We start from the raw sequence: 26519 nt of genomic DNA, 5'->3' as shown, positions 1-26519 counted from the left end.
TACTCTAATGTATTTAAAGATAACAGAAAATGCAATGTTAGCTTACCAAAACTTTTGCTCGTGCTAAAATAGCTGAATATCTCAACGTATACACATCTCCACCAATCTGCTTGCAGACTGAGTGCGTAAAGGCACGAGCCGCCAAGCTTGCTACTCCCGCAATAATTTAAGTAGTCCAATCAAAGAACAGAAACAAACTCTCAGGCTCAGTGATTTGCCAAGGTAGAGCTTGTGTAGTTTTAAATACTAACACACTTTGGGCATTAAAAAAATAAATATTTGAGCAAATGATTAATTTAACTTTTACTAAATCTGGCTAAAATTGATTGAACGTGGTGCAAAATTAAAGAAATGACTAACATGGAGGAGATAACCAGCTGTCTATTTGAAAGATAATCAGCCCAGCACAGACTCTAGTCTGGCCCACTGGCCAGCTTTGGAAATTTGGATTTTAACAAGTTTTAGAAGATTTTACACAATTTTACTGTTAATTTCACAAACATTTTTACAGTGTAGGCTTCACATAAACATCGTCATGGATTCCCTCTAACTTTTGCTGTTTTGCCTTCCAGCGATAAAATCACACTTCATGCACAGCTCTCTCTCTCTCTCTCTCTCTCTGTACACTTCAAGAACAGTTTCCCATCTAAAAATCTGTTTTTCTGCATTATTAACTTGCTTATTATGTACAGCGCTGTCGGACGCTGTTTTTTTTTCCTTTTACTTACTTCTGAAAAGAAAACCTCATTTCTGCTGTTCAATACTGAACAAATTTCACTTCAGCAGCGTTTTTGATCTACTGCAGAATATTTTTATAAAATGCTTACACCTCTGATGAAGTCTTGCAAGTGTCAACTTTCTTTTTATAGATATAAAAATAAGGAAATGTACTGATGCATGATCTGAAATATAATATTTCTGACTGTCTGAGGCAAAATTTCCCCGATCCAAATCGAATTGAATCAAATCGTATCGATTCAGGACCTTGTGAATTGGAATCGAATTGATTCTAGATATCAGTGATGATACCCAGCCCTAGTACATGCGGCTGTCTTCTTGTTTGATAGAGTGATACCATATATGCCCTATAGCTACAAAAAAGGCTAACATTGTTATCTTTTTACAAAGAAAAACAGCTAAACATGAGAGGTTTTTGAACAAAGTTTGTGTTCTCCATTCTTAAAACACCGGTTCGAGCACCGTTTAAGCACCGGCACCGTTTCAAAAATACCGGTTTGGCACCGGTATCGGATAAAACCTAAACGATACCCATCCCTAATTATGATTGCCCCATCTGCAGAGCTGATTTGACAGCTTCTGTTTAAGATCATGTGACAGTTCTGTGGGATACTGGGCTACCGTTCTGGTGCTTTGAACATATATTTTTTGGTGAAAAAATTATGCTATGTCAATTTGATTAATACATCATTTTGATGAATACAATTGTGTGTTCTCCCTTTGCTTGTGTCGTCTTGATGTTTTTTTTTCTTAATAAAAATCCAAAAAACACTTTGAATGTAATCTATACAACACAATCTTACAATAGGCTGGAAGTATGCTTGTGCTCCATGTGATTATATAATTCATTAATCAAGCTTTATTAACAGACTTAAGTTCATGATTATACAAAAGAAAAAAAAGCACAATATATAAAACCAACCAAATATTGACTTTCTTAAAAGTGCTTTAAAAGTGCAAACACCTGCAGTTCCAAACATCTGAAAAAACATCTTACAACCCCCTCTGGCTATTTTATACAGAGCCCTGCAGGGGACATGGGAGAAAAAAAAATTAGGACGGACTTTTGCGAGATCTCGCAAAACAAACTCGGGATCTCGCAAAACAAACTCGGGATCTCGCAAAACTTTTGCGAGATCTCACAAAAGTTGAATTCCAACAATGGCGGCAGCTACTTAGTTGTAATATTACTCTTTCTGGGTCACAAAATACACTTTTAAGATATTTTGAGGCGTGAATGTAGTTGTGTAAACGTCAGATACCTGCTCGGTTTACAAGACATCACATATTTGCAAAAGTGCTCCGACGTTTTCGGAGATCTGACACCCACCATCTCGAAGCTAATGGGAGGTCGAGACCTACTACAGCCGGGAGGAACACCGCTTTCCCGGCACATCGTGCCTTGACCTCCCGGTCGGCTTCAGGCTGGCGGCCTCCGAAGAATGCGGCTAAAACTTTTGCCGAGTTTGTTTTGCGAGATCTCGCAAAAGTCTGTCTTAATTTTTTTTTCTCCCATGTCCCCTGCGGGGCTCCGTAATTTTAAGGAGGATTCTCATTGCATCATTGTATGTGACATGCAACTTCAGCATGCTACATTGTGTGTAAGATGACCACAGGGGGCCAGTAGAGAATGGTGTGCCATATGCTTCAAACCAGGTGTCTCCAACTCCAATTACTCCAGAGCTACTGTCCTGCAGCTTTGAATCCATCCCTACTCCAACACAGCTGAATGAAATGGTTGAATTACCTCTTCAGCATACCATAAAGTTTGGCAAAGGCATGGTAACAAGGCCAATCATATAGATCCTAAGATTTTCAGTGTGATGACCATGGTGGTGAGAATTCAAATGGAATAAATCAGAGCATTGTTATATCCCAAGATCAAAGTTGACTACAAAACCCCCCAAAGCACACTGAGTAATATATCATATGAAAACGCCTGTAGAGAACTGTGCAAAACGTAGTTTTTCCCAATCACAATGACGCCATAAATGTAGCAAAATCACACAGTACATGAAAACATCTTAACCCTTTAAAACCCCCCGTGTCATATTTCCTACATGAGTTTGGTTTTTTTTTTTAAACTTCTGCATCATCAGCGTGAAATAAATTGGAATTTTTTTCTAAGCATTAAAATAACAAACAAATGCAGGATGTAGCAAATATGACACAAATGAAAATTATACTGAATTTAATATTTAAGATTTTTTAAAAATGTCATCAATAGGGTCAATAAACAGTCCATTTTCAAGAACAAAAAAAGGATCCTCTAGTGTTGTTCAGGCTTTAAAGGAATTTTACAGCTTATAGAAGCAAACAATTTCAGCCAAAATGGGTGAAGATAATAAAATACACCATTTTAGTATGCAATGCTTTATAGTTTAGGGTCACACAAATTAGGAAAATGCTTTAGTTTCCACTGGATCATCTACAGACTTGCACACTATGAGTGCTCTTGTTTTATTATTTAATTTAATTTTAATTTTGAAGCCTTTTGAGTAATTTAGCACCAAACATCAAATACAGAAAACTGCTGCTATAGAAAATGTATGTATAGGGTTCACAAGAACTCAGTATAAAACTATCATCAGTTAAGATGCTTTTACACAGCTTAGAATATTTGTAAGATTTATTATCTGGACTTTAAAATATCTTGATTTAATTGTCTTATTGGTTCACAAAGTCATTGAAATTTAAGACAGATGAAGGGTTTTGTTGGAAAACACGGCTCTGCTATATATTTATTTGCATAACTGGCATACTAAAATGACAAAACATGTATTGAATTATGGTTAAGGTAAAGTATTTCAGTGTGTGGTGTTAAATGTTCTTTTTAAACAAGAAAAACGAATACAAAGAGTTTAAAGAACAGACAAGCTAAAAATTTAAATTAGGCTGCATTGTATGAAACCACCCAGATAATGATGATGGTAATGAAGCTGACTGTTATGAAGATGATGTAAAGGATGAACAGCAGGCGGTCTATGATTAAACCTATCTGGATCCATTCCTCTGTGCTCAGGCTTTTGCTCAGATGCTGCTCCACCTGAAGGCGGATGGCCTGGAGGACTCTGCCCAGGCTCTTCAGCTCTTGCAGGGTTTTGTCCTCACCCAGTGGCCCCTTCTGCTCCAGAGTCTTGGATTCCTCTGTCACTGGAGAGTAGATTGGCATTTCTATTGAGCGGAGACAAGTCAGAAAATTATGTCAGCTTTGACATTTTTTAAGAATTTGCATATCCTGATCTTGTTTCCTACCCTGTGTGACTGGATTTTGGATCACTGTGTCGTTTCGATCTTTGGGCTTTGGAGGAAGGCATACTAGTCGACCCAAGATTTTAAGAAAAAGCACTCTGATCCAGCGAGGAGCTCGAGAATAGTTCGAGGAACCGTGCAGGAAGCTTGTAACGACAATAGTTTCCAGTAGACTGCCCATCATCATAGTCAGGCACATAGAAAGGAAAACATCTATAAAAATGATAGTGGAATAATAATTAATGTTTACATTTTACAGACAAATACAAGTTAAATCCAGACAAAATATTTAAAAATTAAAATCATGAATATTTTTGGTCTATTCAGGGGAATGGAGACAAGCCGTAAACTATTTAAGAAATATCCTCAGCCCCTGTCAGCTCGGTGACAAAAATGGTCACAGATGACGCTTTAATCTATGAGACTGTGAGTCAACTGCTCTCAAAAATTCTGTGTTTGTTGTGATGCATATATTGATTTTCCTAAATCTTGATTCTGACATATTTGTCATGCATTATTTATAAATAATAATTAAAAAGACCCAAACTATCACTGAAACTGATAAAAATTAGATTAAAACTAAACATTTTCATATAATAAGAACTAAACTGAAATCAGCAGACCTACAAACAGAAAGTTGAAACAAAATAACAAAAATAACTGTGCATTATAACCAAAAACCTGGCACTTTGTTAATAATTCGATATGATGATTTGTACTTTTTAAAGGTATACTTTTAAGAATATATTATCCATCGTTTTCTTTCTCACATGTAGCTTCATCATTACATTATGGTAGTTATACTGTTATATCTCTAGGTGGCTCAGAACAAGCAACCCTTTAGTATTTGGGCCGAAAAGTCACATTGGGACGAAATGTATACCAAACCAGACAATGTAAACGCACTTATGAGAGGTATGTCATTTCCAGTAACAGGCAGCAGGTCATTCATTATGAGCAGGAAGACGGTGTAGCCCAGGATCAGTGTCATCTTGAACAAAGACCGGTCGACTTCTTTGGGAGGCAAGATGAAGCTGAAGAGGTCCACGGTGATGAGGAAGCAGCTGGGGAGCAGGAGGTTCACTACGTACAGCATGGCCTGGCGCCGCAATGAGATCTGCAGCAAAGTGAGAATTTAACACTAAGGACGGTGCTGATGTTCCTGGGTGTTTTTGATGTTTTTAGAACTTTTAGATGTTTTTGATTTAAATGTTCTATAGATCCTAGGTTCCTCTGATATACTAACTGAACAGTTAAATATCTGATAATGAAGAGAAAACTCTTGTTTCGGATTACTTTCTAAAAGCCTTTGCCTTTGTGTCCTCTGTTTTCTTATAGTATGAATAATTAAATCATACAATAACATTATAGTTGTATAGTGTAATAGAGTGTCTTACATGGAAGCGAATTTCATCATAAAAGCCCGATGCTGTAGATGGTAGTGTGTATTTCTTTGCTGTAATTCCAATTAATTCCCATTCACCCATCGTTGCCGTCATAGATTTAGAGTATTCAAACATCCTCTCTAGAGTCCCTGCCAGATAAAGCTGCAGAGCATTACCTGCATGGAAAACAGTCAGTTTGTCAGACAAGACTATTCATATCAATGTCAGTAAAATAATTTTACTGTATTATAAACGAAACCATTCATTTCATAGGAGAGACTGTGATAGATCCTCATGAACTTACTCTTGAGTGTGAATGAGTTGAAGGTTAAAGTGCAGTTCTGAATGTCAAATGGAAACAAGTAGATGTCAAGCCTGCAGGAGGTGACGGCTTTGACAGGCTGTGAATCACTCACAGTACCATCAGAATGCATGTAGGTATATGGGACGTTTGGAGCTGTGTTTTCATCCATGCTGCAGGAAGATGAAAGACATAAAATGTAGAAACACATGCACCTGTATGCTGATAGAGCCTTCATTATTAAAATTAAGTTTACTCCGATAGCTACATGGCAGAAATAGAAAATGTATGAAGAAAGGGCTTACAGTTGGTTTATTAGTGCCGCCTAATATTAAGTATGACTGCTAAGTGTTAACTTGTGTGCTTCGTTCTGTCTGCTAAATATTGTAGGAGGCAGATCAAAAAGATTATACCTTTATATAGTGGATAGCAGTCTTATCAAGCCGCTCTATTATCCTATCCACACTATTGTTATGTTATTCCACTGACATCAGTTGGACCCCTATGTGAATTGCTACCTTATAGTAGTGGAGGGGTTTGTGTGTCCTACTGATCCCAGGGGTTATGCTGTCAGGGAGCTTTGTCCCCTCACATGGCAAATTGGTCCTGGGTGAGGGATCACACAAAGAGAAGAGCCTTCAGAAGACGCTTATGTGTACACGACCAAAGGAACCATTCACTCTGCTTGGGATGGAGTTACTATCCCAGCTCAGGACCACTTTGCTCGGACTAGAGCCGCTACTTCTCCATGTTGATGTCAAGGTGCTGGGTCTGGTGACCCAGTGTTTGTGTTTTTGGTTAAATATTCTTTGATTATTGTTGTTCTTGGTTTTGGTTATCTTAATTTCTTAAGCTCTCAGGAATCTTAGTGCTCCCTCCCTCAGTTTTCATCTTAGCCTGTGTTTAGTTTTTGTTTCCGTGTCCCACGTTTCATGTCTACTCTCCCCTGTCTTTGTGTTCCCCGTGTCTCCCCAGTCAGCCGTGTCTCCATGTCGCCGTTTGTACTCTTGTCTCTGTGCTTCACGTTCACTCCGTTTTCTCTGTCAGCCTTGCCTCCTTGTCAAGTCTGCGTCTCTGCACCTGTCTTTTGTTTCCTGTTTTACTTTGATAGTCTTGTGTCCTGCATTCACTGTTTTGAGTTTTGCTTCCCCTTCGTCTCGTTATGTCAGATTAGTCCCAGCTGTTTCCCTCCTGTTTTCCATTCCCTCGTTACTCCCTGGTGTATTTAAGTTTTCCTCTGTCCATTGTCATGTTGTTAACCATGATGTACCTCTGTGCTGCGTGTGTTTCTTCCGTACTCCCACGTTAAGTTTCCTAGTTTCTTGTTTTTGGTTTGAGTTTCATGATTCTAGTTTCTTGTTTTTGGTTTTGTTTTTTGTATCAGTGTTGGAGTTTTTCCAGCAATAAAGCTGCTGTTTTGGGTTTACTCCCCCGTGTATAAGTCCTGTGTTTGGGTCTGTCACACAGCAAACTACGACAGTTGGAAGGAGCCAGTTATGATGGTCAGGCATTTGATAAGGATGCGTCCTGGTGAGGTGTGCTTGACGCATCCCAACGGGAGGAGGTCCCCGGGAAGACCCAGGACAAGCTGGAAAGATTATTTTTCTTGACTGGCCTGGGAATGCCTCGTTGTTCCCCTAACTAATCTGGAGGAGGTGGCTTGGGAGAGAAATCTGAGCTTCTCTGCTGATGCTGCTGACCCCGCGACCAGATAAGAGCAAGAAAATGGATAGATGGAAATCAGTTGGAGTCACAACTTAAATATTTCCTGACAACGGTATGCACAGAGACCATGCCTTTCTACTTTCACCTGTATGCTCCATTTTTGTTTTTGCTGCTTAGTAGAGTTAGCTCTTTATTGGCTAATGATGCGTCAGGCTAGGTCTCAAGATAACATATACATAAAAAAGAAATGATCTTAATCTGCGAATTTTTGAAGATGGCACTTACATTTCATTGATTACAATATCTGGTACCCAGAGATTTGTTCTTGGAATTGAAATCCGAGTAGTTCCACAGCTTTCTGGGTCCCACTTGGTGAATTCATTTTCCCATTTCTGCAACACAAACCATGCAGATGTAAACATAAACACAATATAAAACCTGCTGGCTACCATTTAAAAACTCGAGATAATTCAATTTAAAAGGGAACCCCAAAAACTTTTCTTTTATCTTAACTAGGGATGCACCGATACCACTTTTTTGGAAACGAGTACGAGTACTTGCATTTCAGTACTCGCCGATACCGAGTACTTAATAAAAACATGATTTAAATTTACAGGTAACAGCTTTAGTCCTATAATTTAACAAAAAACAAACAAACAAGGGACTAGTTTGGAATTAAGAACATTTATTTAAAATGAAAAGCATGTTGTATGCAACATATTACAGAATAAATAATTATAAAAAAACAAGATTTAATTTTAAATTTGTTCGTCTGTTTCTCTGTTTAGAAGTCTCACTAGCACAGTCACAGCTGGGATGACATCAGAGGCTAGTGCGTCGTAGCTGCTCACTTTTTTAGTTAGTTCCTCAAAGGGGGCGAGGACGGCAACAGTCGTCTCCATAAGAGCCCATTGGTGAGCGGTGAGATAGTCAGGGAGTTCGTGCTCGGACACGCCCAGCACTCGCTTTTGCTCAATGAGAGACTGGAGCATGTAATACGTGCTGTTCCAGCGCGTCTGTACGTCCTGCTGCAGTCTCTTTATTGGTTGGTTGAGCTGTCCCTGAATGTCCTCGAGGCGGGAGTAGGCTAAGGCGGAATGTTTAAAATGCCCAACTATTTTCTGTCCCACTGCTATAGCATCAGCTATGCTCCTCTGTGCTAATAAGCGTGGGTAAATAAGCGTGGGTAAACTCTTTGTACTCGTTGTCGTGTATTTGGTGCTTGATTAAATTGCTTGTGTTAAATGCGCTACCTTTTGAGCCTCCTCTGGACAATTTCGCTGAGCACAATTTGCAGTCCGCCTTTGTTTTCGCGTCTTCGTTCACTTTGAAATAGTTCCACACGGCCCTTCTCTCAGCTCTGAGCTGCAGCCGGGGCCTGGGGGCGGGCACTCGGGGCCTGGGGGCGGGCACTCGGCGCCTGTGATTAACCCCTTACATGCCGCTCAAACATAGACAGGTCTCAGACCGTGGTATCGGTCCCCGGTATTGGGGGACTTTTAACGAGTACGAGTACTTTAGAAAATGTGGTATCGAGGCCGATACCCGATATCGGTGCATCCCTAATCTTAACACTTTTATGTCACTAATGGGTTTGCCTATTTGCTGCCCAAAAAGATTTCAAGGGCAAAACTTAAACTTTCATCTATAAAAACATTTTTTATGCATAGATATGGGTAGAAATCAGCTGTTTCATTATTGCTTGAAAATGTACTATGAAAAAACTACTTACAATATCTGACCATAGTAATGTTGTGAGGAGCTGGGCTTTTTCATCCTGAAAAAGAAGATTTTCATTTATTTATTCTCAAAAAAATTAAAAATTGCCCTCATGGAAAATTGCTTTTGACCATTTTATGCTCTTAATCTTGTACAGTATGCAGAAAAGCGCATGCACATGATCTAATAATGAAATGGTTTTATGGTAACAAAGGTGTCATTTACCACTCCCATAATGCCAAACACAATTAAGAAAAGGCCAACGTTAGTGACTGTTGTTATGTTCATCACAGGTCGAATGGCGTTCAGGTTGAAGACTGGCGAAAGAGCCTCCAGCAGTGACGGTGTATCAGGGTTGGAGCAGTTCAGTATGGTGCAGCTGTACTGAGCTACAAGGGAAAGAAGAAATGTGCCCTTATGATGTCGCAGCAAATACCTTTGCCCACAATTACAACTCTGGCAAACGCGACCCAAATACGAGTGAGGCATCATGTATATCTACATTTATCTAAATCTAAACTTGACTTTATCAAGTTTCAAATTTGAATTTCAGTTTTTAATCTAAAAGTAAAATCTTTAAAATGTAGACAGGAATAAATTGGACAACATGGTCCATAACATTTCTGGCTAAATGTGTATTTTAGACAATTTTTGGCTGCTACTACCTCATGTTTCCCCTTCCTTGAATATTTATAAGACTAGCTAACTGTCAGTGTCAGCGCTGACAAAGTGAACAAGTCAAGTACAATGACCTTAAATTAAAAAAATCCTCCAATACAAAACATGTACACTTTATCTTTTAATTGGTGTTATAATCGGACTATAGGAAATCACATTTGCAGTTCGGAATTTCAACAGGTATAACATCATTTTGTAATAAGATTATTTTTTAATAAGATGTCTGGAGACACTGAAGATTATGCACATAAAATAAGCGGTATAGTGCAAATAATAACACAGTTTGATGAACCATTACAATGTGTCATTTATATGTTTAAATACTATTTACTATTTCAGATAGTGACTGTGAGAAAATCAACACATCAACAATTAATTACACAGGAGATTCAAATGGTCAATAATATAAGAATTAGTCAAAGGAGCTTGCAAAGAAAAGCGTCTGGACTTCTTTAAGTTACTTGAAGACGTTTCACCTCTCATCCGAGAAGCTTCTTCAGTTCTAAGGTCAAATGGTTTACAAAAGACAAAAACTGGTTCACCAGAAAGACAAAACTCCAAAACACAGACTTAACAATGTGGTGTATGCTGTACAGTGCAGCGAGGAATGCCCAGACCTCTACATTGGAGAGACCAAACAGCCACTTCACAAGCGCATGGCACAACACAGAAGAGCGACCTCCACAGGACAAGACTCAGCAGTTCATCTGCATCTTAAGGATAAAGGACACGCTTTCGAGGATGCCAATGTTCACATTTTGGACAGAGAGGACAGATGGTTGAGCGACCATCTTTGAACAGAGGCGGTGGTTTACGACACCAACTCTCTGCCATCTATAATCCAGTTTTGAGTTCCCTCCCCAGACGCCTTAACGCCCACTCACATCCTGGGCCATCTGACCTCAGGAATTCGCATGATAAGGTGGGGCCAGGTTTCACAATGAGCTCACCTGAAACTCTGGCTGATTGGGACCCACACCCAGTTTCACACCTTGGCTCAGGCGATTAGAGGATCATCAGGGGGTCCTTTTGTCCCTCTGTGGGGGGGAAACTCCCACTAGGTTTAAATCTGGGACTCTCCGCCATTTGACCTTAGAACTGAAGAAGCTTCTCGGATGAGAGGTGAAACGTCTTCAAGCAACTTAAAGAAGTCCAGACGCTTTTCTTTGCAAGCTCCTTTGACTACGATGACCTGGATGACTGAGAACCTTCACAGACATAAGAATTAGTTATTTTTTAATAATATAAATAAATGTGTATTTGTGCATTATAGGAACTTACCATGCATGAGCAGAGAGATGAAGATCAATAGAAGCTTTGAAGGCCTGACTTTCAGCGAGCAGCACTGAAAACATTAAAACTGTGGTTGTCAGTTTGAGTGGTGTGATAGTGGCGTGGGAATCTTTTTAAAGACAGTCATTACAGGTCATTAAAAAAAATCAACGTTCAAATCGAACCTAACTGTTAAACCTTGACGTTGTTAAACATTTCTTCATCTTACATCTGTTAAACATCTGGTATGAAATTTATGCAAACCTTCCTTGTATGCCCACAATGTAAAAGCAAGTTTATATTTTTTAGATGTTAGATATACATAATAAACAGTAGTTACAAGTGTGAATAATGAATGAGGTGTATCTTGGTCTTGAAACTGATGTTTTAGATTACTTGGGTTAAGTACCACACTGTAATATGGTTCAATCATCATTGTATTCTTAAGTTGCAGATAAAATTACATTTTGTAACTGGTAACACTGTGTAAACATATTATTGATATAATCTCAGGAAATACAGACATATCTATAGGGGTTTTCAATAAGAGGGAGAGCCTCTGTTTTTATGATATCACAACATTATTTTTTCATGTTTTTCCAGTCTTAAAAACAAATTAAATATCCAAGGCTCCATCCTAAAAGACCATAAGGGTTGGCAAACATATTTACAGTGTATTTTTGTACACTCAAAATAGATAAATATTTGAATACCTGCATCCAGTCCTCTGAGCCTTGGTTGACTTGCCGGTGGATGTCTTGGAGGTCCTTGCCCCCTTTCTTTAGCTCCTGCACAGCCCCGTCCTCCACTGCTGGCCCATTTTTCTCTTGAGGCCCTTCATAATCTTCAATATTTTCCACAGCAGTCGGGGTGTTAAGGTCTATTTCTAAATCAATGAGAGAAAAAGTATCAGAATCAGAATCTTTAGTGCCATAATGCTAATAGCACAACAAAATTATATGCTAATCCATTCAGTGCAAAGCAAGGGAAGCAAACAATCAGTTTAACTATTGAAAAAATACATAAATAAAAAATAAAAAATATGTTCTGAAAATAAATATAGTATAAACAGTATAGAAATATAAACAAATAGATAGGTACATGTGTGTGTAATTGAGTCATTATTGATTGCACATATCAATGTTCAGTTATTGTTTATTATTTACAATCACAACAGCCCCTCAGTATATGCCGTTTATTTTGGTTTTTATTGTCCTGTGCTGCCTTCCTGTGGAGCAGTTCATGTGCCGGGGATTGTTTGATTTAGGTCTTTTTTTTTTTTTTACAACTTTGCAAAATAAATTATTTTGAACTCTGTAAAATCAATTATTTCTGTTATCCTGAATTTCCTCATGCTACTGATTCTAAACCACTTCAAAGCTACTTAAAAACTACATACCCAAACACTTAAGCCAGACCCAATCTGCGCTTTATTTGGAGTGAAGCCGGTTGTTGTAGACCTGTCAGCCACCCAAAATAATGTGATACGTTTTATGACGCTGCTGGCACGCCGTCTGATTCTACTAAATTGGAAACAAAAGGTGCCTCCTACCACATCAGCGTTAATACAAGATGTATTGAGACACTTGCAGCTGGAAAGAATTAAACTCCTACTAAAGGGGAGGTTGGAGGAATTCCATTCAACCTGGCAACCTTTTATAGATCTCTTCAATACTGTACAGATATACATGATCACTGAGCCTCGTTGGTAGTTCGATAAATAGCATCCTCTGTCCAACGTTCTTTCGTTGTTTGTTGTTGCTTTTTTTGTTTTGTTTTGTTTTGTTTTTACTTTGTTTAATTTTTATTGTATATATGTAATCATTTATATTTGAATCTTAGTTGCCTTTGTGATAAATAACACTGGAAAACCAAATAAAGAGATTTGAGGGAAAAAAAAAAAAAACTACATACCCGAAGCTCTTGATTTCTTATTTATTGGTGCCATGGAAACAAGAAATCCCAGAAATTGTGTGAGGACTCGGATCCAGTGAAGGACGGGAGAGAAGTCAGCAGACCCACACAGCAGGTTGGTGATGGGGTTTATTTGTCGCAAACTGGCCACCATCAGAGGCAGGCAGATGGAAAACAAAACGTCTACAGAGAGACAGAGTGTGTGCTGAGGCCCAGAAACAATACAGATTTACAATGTCGCAGCCTAGTTGACTGAATTTGTGCGTGTGCCTGGACATAAACATTAGCATTAAATACTGTTGGCATGAAAACCTGTTCGATGTAAGATTTACATATTTTTATTTTATTTTTTACACACAAGAATGTTCCCAGTCCAGTTTCTATTCAAACACAAATGTAGCCAGTTTCAAGAAATCAGTGTAGACTTTTTGTTGAGTGTTACTCACATATGAGGGGTATGGTGTTTCCAGTGACCGGCAGCAGGTCATTCATGATCAGCGGGAAGACGCTGAGGATGAGGGTCATCTTGAAGGCGGACCTGTCCACGCTATGTGGAAAGCAGCTGGGGAACAGGACGTTTACCATATACATAGTGGCCCGGCACCTCAATCTGATCTGTGGAAAGAAAAGAAGAGATAACTGAGGTACTCTTAAGCTGTGTACCATGCTTGTCATTACCTGGTACATGAATGTTTGATATATAACTGTATAATTCAGGATTTAGACTGAATTTATATTTTTAGGTGTGTTTTAATTTTGCAATAATGTTAAACATTTAAAAATATAGGGAAAAAATTACAACATAGCTTTGATTTTATCTTACTATTTATTGTAACTTCTCATTAGAATCAACTTACATGAAATTTAAACTCATCAGCACATAAACCATCACTGTTAATATCATTCTCTGTTGCTTTATCTGAGGTGATATCCAGTAGCTCCCATTCACACATGGTGGCCATCAAACTCTCGGAGACTGTTGCCTTTATTTCTGCAGGTCTTCCAAGAAAAATCTTTATGTCCCTTGCTGTGCGGGGAAGAAAAGTAAAGAGAAAAATGCTGACTTTAGTCAGAGCTCACATTCAATTTAGATATAATTAAAAAGGGTGAAACTGATATGCATAATTGTTAAATGTTCTTACCAAAGTGCAAGTAGGGGTTGAAGGTATAAGAGCAGTTTTGTATGTTAAAGGAGAAGGTGCAGATATCAAGGTTACAAGAGCTGACAGCCTTGACAGGTAGACCGTCATCCACCGTACTACTACACAGGGAACAGGGCGTTTTTTTGTGAATAGATGTGTGAAATGAGGACATGGCATAAATTAAAGGCACTGTTGATGTTGACAAACAACCCCAACACTAACCCCATTATGTCACAGCGAAAAAGTAAAACTAAATTATTTTGTAAAAATACTTCTCGATGTGTCTTTTTGCACAATATTCAGGAGAACCATTTTCAAAATCCAAAAATTCAACATTCTCAAATCACGGGATTCGATTTAGGGTTTTTAATTAAGGGTAATCATATTCTCTTGTTTGCATATAAGTTAGATTTGTAATTTCAAGACAAAGGCACAGAGGATTTGTGGCATTTACAACAACAGAGTATCCCACATAATGCTGAAACATTCATTTTTAGAGTTTCTAGATGTCTGCTCTTTTGGAAATACTTGTGCGGAGTTTGAGATAAAGAGTAAATGATTTTGTACTTACAGCTCGTTGATTACAGGCTCTGGAACACACGATTTGTTTCCGGGGAGATGTAGCAGCTCAGTACGCCACTGAAATGGGTCCCAACTGACAAACTCATTGATCCAAGACTAAAACAACAAAATTGGTATCAGCACAAATAGCAGGCAAACCCCTGCAGGGCTACTAAAATTATTGCAGTACATAGTGCAATAATAAGTGAGGAGAAGTTCAGCCTTTTCATCCTGAAAGACCAGAAAAAAAAGTCTCTAACACAGAAAACACAGAAAGTCTCTCTTTGAATAAGTTTGAACTAGTTTGTGACAGTCCGTCAACTCAAGAGTTTCAGATACAATAGATACCAAAAGATAAAATCTGTATACACACTGTTGGGAAGCACTAACGGCATTGTAAATAAGCTCATGTGACAGGTGACATACCGCTCCTAGTATCTCACACAGAGCGACGAAAGTGCTGACATCGGTGGAATTTGTCATTTTCTCCACAGACCATATGTCACTTACTTCAAAGACTGGAGACAGACACTCCAGCAGGGCAGGTTTGTCTGGTGCAGAGCAGTTCACCATGTAAGCACTGCAAAGAGCTGATGAGGCAACAAAATCATGAATCTGAGTGTAATTACGTTGTAGTGTTTGGCTTGCAATGGGATTTGACTGAAATGAATTCAGTAGTTGTCAATTCAGTTGTCTCTCTCCAGATTTAATGCTCATACTTTTACTATATTTAACATCATTGATTAGCTACTGAACTACTGTTGTTAAAACTGAAACTCAAACACTTTCATTGTGCTTAACAAAACACATACCTGTCTTGAAGATCAAAATCATGGTTGGCTTGAGTGACGTAAGAAGCTCCTGTAATCACAATCAGGAGGATTTATGGATAAAAAATGGTAATAACATTTTGTATTCAAGTAACAGATATGCACTATTATTAGTATTTAACTTCAGCAGTAACACTTGTGACAATGTAACGAGAAAGAAGAATTCCTTACCATAATGTTGCGAGTGAAAGTGTTGTATTCCAGCTGTTTTTTGAATGGAAACTGTTTTATTTGGTATACTACAGAATAATCATCTCCTTAAATAATTGCCACATTAAAAAAAAAAAGTTGACAGCTGTATTAGTCAGCAGCAGAGCAAAGGTGTGTCTGCTGGTTATCAGGGAAACTTACTCTTGCAAGACTAAACTGCGAAGATATACATATTGTCACTAAACAAAGCGTGATGTGGACAAACCTTGGGCAAATGATGCGGAGCAGAAGGCAGGACAGCTGCTTTGCTTGTAGGTGTTTTCATACAAAGCACAGATAAACCACAGGTAATGTAAGGTACCTCAGTGTGTGACTTGAAAATGCTGAGGACTGACCACAGTAGCGTCAGTGTCACACATGCCCATCACAGGCAAATCAGAGAAACCCGTGACAAGCAGGTGTTAGTCTGCCAAACAAGCTTTTATTATTTTATGGAACGTGTTTTTTTAAATATATTAAAATTCACCCATTCGATGAGAACAAAGAAATAACCTGAGATGATACTACTACTACTACTAATAATAATAAAACAAAATTCCTCATGTCATCTTGGGTATACTTGCTTTGATTATAATCACTTTCTGTGTTTCTGCGTCACTACTGCGTCAAATTCTCTGTCGAATTTAAAATTTAATTTTCTTTTCTCCTTTATGAGTTATGTATCAAGATACTTTGTATCAGGTTGGATTTTTTTCTGCAAATTATTAGACATATTAATTTAAATAAAATACCAGCTACAGTGGGGCAAAAAAGTATTTAGTCAGCCACCGATTGTGCAAGTTCCCCCACTTAAAATGATGACAGAGGTCAGTAATTTGCACCAGAGGTACACTTCAACTGTGAGAGACAGAATGTGAAAAAAAAATCCATGAATTCACATGGTAGGATTTTTAAAGAATTTATTCGTAAATCAGGGTGGAAAATAAGTATTTGGTCACCTCAAACAAGGAAAATCCCTGGCTCTCACAGACCTGTAACGTCTTCTGTAAGAAGCTTTTCTGTCCCCCACTCGTTACCTGTATGAATGGCACCTGTTTGACCTCATCATCTGTATAAAAGACACCTGTCCACAGCCTCAACCAGCCAGACTCCAAACTCCGCCATGGCCAAGACCAAAGAGCTTTCGAAGGACACCAGGAAAAGAATTGTAGATCTGCACCAGACTGGGAAGAGTGAATCTACAATAGGCAAGCAGCTTGGTGTGAAAAAATCAACTGTGGGAGCAATCATCAGAAAATGGAAGACATACAAGACCACTGATAATCTCCCTCGATCTGGGGCTCCACGCAAGATCTCATCCCGTGGGGTCAAAATGATCATGAGAACGGTGAGCAAAGATCCCAGAACCACACGGGGGGACCTGGTGAATGACCTGCAGAGAGCTGGGACCAAAGTAACAAAGGTCACCATCAGTAACACACTACAACGGCAGGGAATCAAATCCCGCAGTGCCAGACGTGTTCCGCTGCTGAAGCCAGTGCATGTCCAGGCCCGTCTGAAGTTTGCCAGAGAGCACATGGATGATACAGCAGAGGATTGGAAGAATGTCATGTGGTCAGATGAAACCAAAGTAGAACTTTTTGGTATAAACTCAACTCGTCGTGTTTGGAGGAAGAAGAATACTGAGTTGCATCCCAAGAACACCATACCTACTGTGAAGCATGGGGGTGGAAACATCATGCTATGGGGCTGTTTTTCTTCCAAGGGGACAGGACGACTGATCCGTGTTAAGGACAGAATGAATGGGGCCAAGTTTCATGAGATTTTGAGCCAAAACCTCCTTCCATCAGTGAGAACTTTGAAGATGAAACGAGGCTGGGTCTTCCAACATGACAATGATCCAAAACACACCGCCTGGGCAACAAAGGAGTGGCTCCGTAAGAAGCATTTGAAAGTCCTGGAGTGGCCTAGCCAGTCTCCAGACCTCAACCCCATAGAAAATCTGTGGCGGGAGTTGAAAGTCCGTGTTGCTTGGCGACAGCCCCAAAACATCACTGCTCTTGAGAAGATCTGCATGGAGGAATGGGCCAAAATACCAGCTACTGTGTGTGCAAACCTGGTAAAGACCTATAGTAAACGTTTGACCTCTGTTATTGGCAACAAAGGTTATGTTACAAAGTATTGAGTTGTATTTTTGTTATTGACCAAATACTTATTTTCCACCCTGATTTACGAATAAATTCTTTAAAAATCCTACCATGTGAATTCATGGAATTTTTTTTCACATTCTGTCTCTCACAGTTGAAGTGTACCTCTGGTGCAAATTACTGACCTCTGTCATCATTTTAAGTGGGGGAACTTTCACAATCGGTGGCTGACTAAATACATTTTTGCCCCACTGTATATTATTTTGAAAAAGCTTTTGCCTCTGTGAGATGGGAATTTTTTATTCCAAGTAATGCTTAAATTTGGGTTTAATGGGTCGATCATTACAATATTGAGGGCTTTGTATAATAGTCCAACTGCAAAAATAAAGATCAAAGGTGAACTTTCAGATGCTTTCAAGCTTGAAAGGTCCACAAGACAAGGATGCCCACTGAGTCCACTCTGATTTGCCATTTTTATAGAGTCGTTGGCTCAAAGGATTAGGCAGAATGATAAAATAAAAGGGATTAATATTGCTGGAAGTGAGCAGAAATTGGCCTTGTTTGCAGATGATGTTTTGGTTTACTTATCAAAAAGTACTGAATCATTTATGGAGCTTATGTCAGTGTTAAAGGAGTATGGGTCCTACTCGGGATCAGTGTTGGTCAAGTTACTTGAAAAAAGTAATCAGTAACTAATTACTAATTACTTCCCAAAAAAAGTAATCCCGTTACTTTACTGATTACTTATTTTCAAAAGTAATTAATTACTTAGTCACTTAGTTACTAAGTTACATTTATAAAAACAATTTAAAACCTGAATAGGTGATAAAGCAATCAATCTTTCTACTTTTTTCTGCATAATCCATCATACAAAATGTAATCAAATGCAAAAGTCCCTTTTTAAAACTTGTTTTATTAGTTTTAGTCTTTTAACTTTATGCATCAAGCAAAAATTTAATTATATGCAACATTCTCTGACTGGAAGAAATTTGTTTAACATTTAAACTTATTTTCTGCACATTCCAGCACATAAAATAAAATATTTTTTGTGTTTACACTCAGTCTTTCAAATAGATGCAAGTAAAACACAGCAGAAAATAAATAAAGTCAAAGACTAGCGGTCCTGTTGCTCTATTTTCACCTGTAAAGCAGGAGTGGGGCAGGCGGAGGTTTACCCTGGTGCAGGTGTGCTGCAGCGGTCAGTGGAAGAATCCGCGAGTTTCTCTGTGAGTTTCCCATTACGTCGTAGCGCACTGTGATTGCTTGGAAGTTTAGGGGGTTTTTTTTCGCTGTAAAAAGAAGTTTTCTTCCCACGCACAACGGACACTAATGTTTTTGTGGAATCAAGCTTAAAGTAAGGTCAGTACTTCCACGCTTTAAACGCTGCATGCTCATACTCTCTCCCGCACTCGATATATTATCCATTGTTGATCTGCACACAGCTGTTGTCACAAACGTCGCACTTGCTTACGTCACTGTCACATTCTCGCAAAAAAAATCACGGTTTTAGTAACGCAGCGTTCCTACAGGAAAGTAATAGTAATCTAATTACCGTTTTTGCAATAGTAATCCCTTACTTTACTCGTTACTTGAAAAAAGTAATCGGATTACAGTAATCCGATTACGATTGCAGTTACGCGTTACTGCCCATCTCTGCTCGGGATAGAAACTGAATATACAAAAAACACAAGTTCTTAGTAGCTTTTACCCCCCCCCCCCCCCCCCCCAAATTTGCTCAGCAAACACAAACTAGGCTGGGACAAAAAAAATTATCAAATATTTGGGCATTAACTTATCAAAGGATATAACCAGTTTGGAAGAAATCAACTACTCCCCACTTAAAAAAGATATCATGGTAGATATTAGCAGATGGTCATTAACCCCTTCTCTAAGCGTCTCTTCTAGAGTAGACACCATAAAATGAATATGCTCCCAAAGATATTGTACTTATTCCAGTCTGTTTCTATAGAAAAACCTGACAGATACTTTGCAGAATGGGATAGGATCCTCTCTAGATTTATATGGGCGGGTAAAAAGCCAAGAGTTAAGTTTAAAACACTTCAGCTTCCCAAGGAAAAAGGAGGACTAGGCCTCCTTTGCCTACATGACTATCATAGGGCAACTCAAATAAGAAATCTGGTGGGCTGGTTTAAACCTGGATACTGTTCAAGATGGAAGGAAGTGGAATTTTTCTTGGGAGGTAACTTCCCTGTCGGGGCACTGATAGGTGATCCCTCAGAGTTACGATTCCCAGGCAACCCTTGGATAGTAAGCTCAATAAAGACATGGAAAAGAGTACTTAAAAAGTATCAATTAAAACAGAGGGCCAGATTCCTTAGTTGGTTTACATATGACCCAGAATTTTTGCCTAGTAAGACCGACTCGACATTTAAAACATGGGCTAATAAAGGCCTCACCACATACATTACCTTGTTGAAAGATGGAAAAGTGATGAGTTTCCAGGATCTTAAGAATAAGTTTGGGTTGCAAAATCAAGATTTTTTTTAGATATTTGCAACTGAGGGACTTCCTGAATAAAAAGCTAAAACATCCCCAGTTATCGACTGGGAATGAAGAAATTATTTATATATTCGAGAATGCATATAGAGATGCACCCTATCAAAACATTATTTCCAAGGTTGTATCCAAGATGGCCGACTTCTAAATGGCCACCATGGTCACCACCCATCTTGAGGAGTTTGCCCCCTCACATATACTAATGTGCCACAAACAGGACTTTAATATCACCAACCATTCCCATTTTATTACGGTGTATCCATATAAATGGCCCACCCTGTAGACTATTTTTTTAATGGAAAGAATAACTTTTAGGCTAAAGTTGCAGGCGGACTCATTTGAGGATTACTGGTTGAAATGGTTGAAATATGTACAAAATGGGAGGCCCGATTTTGTATAATCTCATTGTATTTTCTGGTTTGTTTGTTTTTTTCGGCTTTGTTTTGTTTTGCTTTTGTCCGTTTGTTTTTTTGTTTTATTTTGTCCCCCCCCCCCCACTGTAATTAAGTTGTATTGTTGTACATGCTGTATAAATAAGAAAAGCAATAAAATATAAATAATAATAATAAAAAAGAATATCCCATATAGCCTACCTTTGTGTTAAACAAAAACTACAGTGCTGAAACTGGAAGTTTTAAATATCAAATGGAAAGCAGAAGATGGTGCCATGATTGGCATAACGTCTCAAAGCTAAATTCCCTGTTTGAGCGTGATTGCTTTGGGACCTGTCTGTGTAAACTTTTTATGTTGTGTGGCTCGATAGGTTTGGTGCTCTGGCTTCCTCCCACAGTCTAAAGAGGGTTAAATGTATGATTCAAGTGCAGCTTGTAGTCTGAAGCACTTAGAAGGAAACATTATACTATATAATACCATTTATATAATCTACACAGGGATGTGATTGTGCGTTTTTAAATGAATGTCACTCACAAATTGAATTAAATTTTACAGACGTTTTATTTTGTATACAGTGGTTTCCTCCATTTAAAAATTGTACAGTACAACACAGAAGGGTAAAGATGAATGATTATAAATGCAGCAGAGCTAATTTAAAGTCCAGTATGAAACAACAATGCAAAATACAGTATAACTATACTATACATACTGCATAAATGTGCTCTAAGACAGTAGTTTTTCACACCATCTACAAAAATGACAAAATCTTGGTCCAAATCCACTAACATTCAACCCACTAGCACAAATGGAGAGCTTTAAAACACATGGCAGTTGTCTACTTATTGTATGAGTTCACCCAGATAATGATGATGGTGATAAAGCTGACTGAGATGAAGAGAATGTAGAGGCCAAACAGCAGGCGGTCTATGATGAAACCCACCTGCATCCACTCCTCTGAGCTTTGGCTGTCGTTTAGCTCCTGATCAACCTTCAGGCGAATGGCCTGGAGGTCCTTGCCCAGTTTCTTGAGTTCATACACAGCCAGGTCCTCCGCTGATTGCCCCTTTGGCTCTTGAAGCCCCACATAAGTTTCAATAGCTGCCACAGCAGTCCTGGTCTTAAGGTCTGTTTCTAAGCAAAGTGAAGAAGAAATATTCATAGTCACCTAATCTTGTAACCTTAGATTTCTAAACTCGCTACTTATGTTTGACATACCTGAAACTCTTGGCTTCTTATTCATTCGTGGCATACAAACAATAACACCCAGAAATTGCAGAACAAGGACTCTCATCCAGCGAGGGACAGGAGAGAAGTCAGCAGACCCACACAGCAGGTTGGTGATGAGGATTGTTTCCAGCAGACTGGCCACCATCAGAGCCAGGCAGAGAGAAAAGAACACGTCTACAGAGAGACGAAGGAACCCAGAAACAATACAAGTTTACAATGTCACAGTCTAAGCCACTAATCTGTATATTTTTATCTTAAAAGCTGTTCTTTAAATGCATATAGTTTAAAAAAAAGTGAACAGTATTTACAAATTTGGACATAATAATATTGATTTGACTATTTCACACATGTTATGTATGTGTATCTATAACAAGTATATAAGTATACAATGCTAATACTGCATTACAGTATGTATGTGAGTACAGATTTTCAACTTGACTCTATAAGATCGAGGTCTGATATGGGATGTAAGGGTTCCCTTAACTTTCTTTAACCAGTACGTTTCATATTATAGTTTTTTTTTAGTATAGGATAAGTTAATAATTAAAAAACATAACTACAAACAGTTTCAAGAAATCACCGTAGACATTTTGTTGAGTGTCACTAACTTATGAGGGGTATGGTGTTTCCGGTGACCGGCAGCAGGTCATTCATGATGAGCAGGAAGACGGTGTAGCCGAGGATGAGGGTCATCTTGAAGGCGGACCTGTCCACGCTCTGTGGTGGCAGCAGGAAGCTGAAGAGGTCGACTGTGATGAGAAAGCAGCTGGGGAGGAGGAGGTTGACCACATACATAGTGGCCCGGCGCTTCACTTTGATCTGTACAATAAGGGAAAACTTGGTCAGGTATGTTTGTGCTGTGAAATCTTCTTATCGTGACCAAGTGGATCGTGTATGTAAGCAAATCGTGATTTTAGCTGTGTTGGATTTACAAAACAGGCATTATAGACACATTAATACGAGGTATGTGAACAAGCCCAAGTATGTGCTCCTTTCTGCCTAGTTACAGCAGTTTATTGGCACTGCAATCCACCTACACGAAATTCAAGCTCATCATAATAATCACTGTCATCCTCTCCATCATGATTGAGTTTACTGGCGGTGATTTCCAGCAGCTCCCATTCACCCATGGTGGCCATCACACTCTGGGACATCTGTGTTATTAGTTCTGCAGATCTTCCAAGAGAAATCTTTATATCCGATGCTGTGCAGAGAGGAAAAGCAAAGAGGAAAATACTGAGCTAAAGGTGAGCTCACTAATTGTCCACATGTAATGTATATGTATAAAATATTTTCTGACCATCGTGCAAGTAGGAGTTGAAGGTATAAATGCAGTTTTGTATGTCGAAGGGGAAGGTGTAGATATTGAGGTTACAGGAACTAACAACTCTGACAGGTATAGCGAGATTCACTTGACCATTACTGTACAGGTACAGATAGGGAGCAGGCGGTGCCTTGTTTTCCTCCATACTGTAAGAACAATTAGAAAAATGATGGCGTGAATAACAAACATGGCACCTATTTAAACATTTGCTAAGAATTACAGTGTCTAGTAGTTAGACAATTATGGACCTATAAAAAACATAGCAACTGCACAGTTACATATAATAAAAATTGCTGAGAGATGACCAAACATTAACAAAGACAAATACAAAATGTTTTTATTATTAGGAAAATATAAGGAAAAGACTTGTTTTGGTGCCATAGATTATAATATGTGTATGCTTTGAGAGGCACAGGCTTGGTAATATATCACTTACAATTCATTGATTACAATATCGGGAATCCAAAATTGGCTTGAGGGAAGAGACATCATGTCTGTACCACACTGGACTGGGTCCCAGCTGACAAATTCATTCATCCACAACTAAAAGAACAAAACTCATGACAATGGATAGATCGCGCATGCTACACGTAATCATCATGTTTTAAAAAATATGATTATTCCTGTATCACAGAAGAACAAATGTAGCCGGATCATTGCAGTACTCACACACTGTAGCCAAATGTAAGCGGTCAAGAGTTGTGCCTTTTCATCCTGAAAGACAACCCAGTATATGCCAAGGGATTAAAAAACATTGGTGTTGCTATGGAAAGAGAATCATTTGAGCAATGTGGATATGGTTTATCCATTTCTGTAAGTATTTTGCCTTTACTTAAAGAGTTTTAGAGTGCAGTCTGTATACACACTTGTTACATTTTATGTGATGTGATGTTCTGATCGGTGAACATACCACCCCTAGAATCCCATACAGAGTGAAGAAAGTAGTGATATTGGTGCATGTTGACATGTTCCTAACAGGCCGTATGTCACTCAAGTCAAAGACCGGAGACAGCGCCTCCAGCAGGGCAGGTTGGGTTGGCTGAGAGCAGCTAATGGTGTAATTACTGCAAAAAGCTGATGAGACAATGAAATAATATTGAGTGTAATTATGTTGCAATGTTTGGCTTGCAATGAGATTTTCACAAGAAAAAAAAAAATCAGTGTTTATCTTGTACTTTGTAGAAATCATTTGGAATTTAATGAATTCTGTATTGATTTGAATTTCCAATTTATAACTCAGTACAAGATAATTTCACTAATCCTGAAGTTCTTTTACTCTGTTACACAAACATTGTTCTGTAGACACCAAAAACTTTCTTCTAGACTTTTTCTTTTTGAAACTGATGCTGACCTGTTGTTGAAAATGAAACTCAAATACTCTGTGCAATATCCCATCTACCCTCCCGTCATATTTCTTTTCAAGATTTTGTTATTTAATCACTAGTGTACATATATTTATATTTATAGATACATATATATTTAGTCATCTTTTCTCTTTTACCATGTCTCTCTAATATTTAGCTCCTTACTATTTTTATATTTTTATATTTTATTTTATTTCATTATATTTTATTATATTTTCTCCTACTGTATCATGCTGCTGAGTGACTGCTGCTCGTCAAACACATTTCATTGCAATGTTGACCCTGTGCTAACTTGCATATGACAAATAAAACTGAAAACATAGTATGGTTCAGAAACTTCTTACCTGGCATGAAGATACTGAGGGAAATAATCAGTGTAGACTTGATTGATGACAGGAGACCCTTGAATAAAAGCAAGTACAATCAAAAGGTCTGATGGTTAAATGATGAAATGTTTAAATAAAGTAACAGAGGATGTATTGAATTGGTGGTGCTGTATTGATCCTAAGGAATAACATAACATAAACACAATGCAGGTATACCTTACCATTTTGAAAGTGAAATTGTTGTATTCCAGCTGCTTTGGAAACTGTTCTTTGATATACTCGTGAATAATCTTTAAAAAATGGACACATTCAAAAAATTTTGCTGCCAGCCCTATTAGTCAGCGCCTACAGTCCTAAAGTGTGTCTCTACTTATCTGGGAAACGAACTCTCGCAAGTCTAAAGTCAGCCTTCATGGCCAAGATATACATAATGTCACTAAACAAAACGTGATGTGGACAAACCCATGGAAAAGTTGTGGAGCAGGCAAAACTAAAGGCTGGCAAGTGCTTTGCCTGTAGGTGTTTTCAGACAACATGCAGATAAACCACAGTTTATGTACCTCAGTGTGTGACTCGAAAAATGTTGAGGACTGACCGCAGCGATGTCAGTGCCACACCTGCTGATCACAGGCAAATGAAGAGGTGTCGCTGTGTGACAAACAGGTTGACTTTGCTTTCATGCAAAACCTCCTATCAGATAACCTTTTCCTTTTTTCAACAATTGTGCAAAGAAGAGTGGGCCAGAATTCCTCCACAGTGACGTAAAGAAACGCATCAGCAGTTACCACAGATGCTTGATTGCAGTTCATGCTGCCAAAGGATGACATAACCAGTTATAAGGTTTAGGGGGCTTGCACTGATGTTTGAATATCTTTTTTTAAATCATGAAAAACAGTAAGTTATAATTTAAAGGCAGATTTTTATTTATTCTTTGTATTATCTTTGTCTGCACTACAAACACGTCATAAAGGCAGTTTAACTACAGTTGCAGGATCAGTAAACATGATGCACTAAAGTCTCCTCTTGCACTGACGAGTTACAAAAAAATGGAGAAATAAAATACATTTCCAGAAGATTTTCATTTTTTGTATTTTTGTAAGAAAACAATATCGTCTGAGACAACAGCACGTGTTCAGCCCCCCTTTTTTTACAATTAAAAAAGTAACATAAGAGAGAGTGTACTTATTAATATTCATGAACATGCTCATGTTTGTTCTTAAAATACCAATCCAATAATATCTTTGCATATTTTTTCTTGAAGAATGGTGTTTTTTTCTCTTTGAAAAAAATACTCATTGTAAAACAATGTATTATATTTACCAAAATTCATGGTATGTCATGCTTCACGTGTCAGCTGTGTGTGTGGCTCTAAATCACTTTAAAAAAGAAGATGTTGCCCACCTCTCTTGAACAATAATGTCATGCTTATTTTTTTCATAAAGATGTATTATTTATTTACAAAATCAGAAAGTACAAATTTAAATGTGAAAAGTGACTCCTGTAGACCTTCATGTCATATTTAAATCTTGACTTATTTAATTCATTTGTAACAGTAAATGTATGAGAGCTTTTGTGCTAAGGAACGTTTTTAACAAACAAAGCGATATATTAGCT

At 38.3% G+C, this 26519-nt stretch overlaps 2 protein-coding genes across 2 annotated transcripts; both read right to left on the bottom strand.

Annotated features, from left to right (window-relative positions):
- Positions 1 to 3083: 3083 nt before the first annotated feature.
- LOC102793853 (5-hydroxytryptamine receptor 3C-like) lies at positions 3084 to 13095 on the bottom strand. The gene is made up of 11 exons (XM_087852772.1): positions 12925 to 13095; positions 11724 to 11896; positions 11020 to 11083; positions 9286 to 9449; positions 9074 to 9118; positions 7627 to 7733; positions 5680 to 5849; positions 5388 to 5551; positions 4897 to 5107; positions 3994 to 4203; positions 3084 to 3912 (listed from the first exon to the last, which is right to left on the bottom strand). The coding sequence occupies exons 1-11, from the start codon at positions 13076 to 13078 to the stop codon at positions 3629 to 3631; spliced, it is 1746 nt and encodes a 581-aa protein (XP_087708898.1). The 5' UTR covers positions 13079 to 13095; the 3' UTR covers positions 3084 to 3628.
- An 8404-nt stretch (positions 13096 to 21499) lies between these two features.
- Positions 21500 to 24945, bottom strand: LOC102794437 (5-hydroxytryptamine receptor 3A-like). Its single transcript, XM_087852377.1, has 9 exons — positions 24924 to 24945; positions 24126 to 24289; positions 23885 to 23929; positions 23652 to 23758; positions 23192 to 23361; positions 22929 to 23095; positions 22500 to 22710; positions 21880 to 22065; positions 21500 to 21795 (listed from the first exon to the last, which is right to left on the bottom strand). Exons 1-9 carry the CDS (start codon positions 24928 to 24930, stop codon positions 21500 to 21502), a joined length of 1353 nt encoding a protein of 450 aa, XP_087708503.1. The 5' UTR covers positions 24931 to 24945.
- Positions 24946 to 26519: the final 1574 nt, after the last annotated feature.

This window comes from Neolamprologus brichardi, chromosome 15, assembly GCF_056152115.1.
Source record: "Neolamprologus brichardi isolate AB-2024 chromosome 15, ASM5615211v1, whole genome shotgun sequence".
Classification (NCBI taxonomy): domain Eukaryota; kingdom Metazoa; phylum Chordata; class Actinopteri; order Cichliformes; family Cichlidae; genus Neolamprologus; species Neolamprologus brichardi.
The sequence above is the reverse complement of the archived record's forward strand: the minus strand, read 5'-3'. Positions and strand labels throughout refer to the sequence as shown.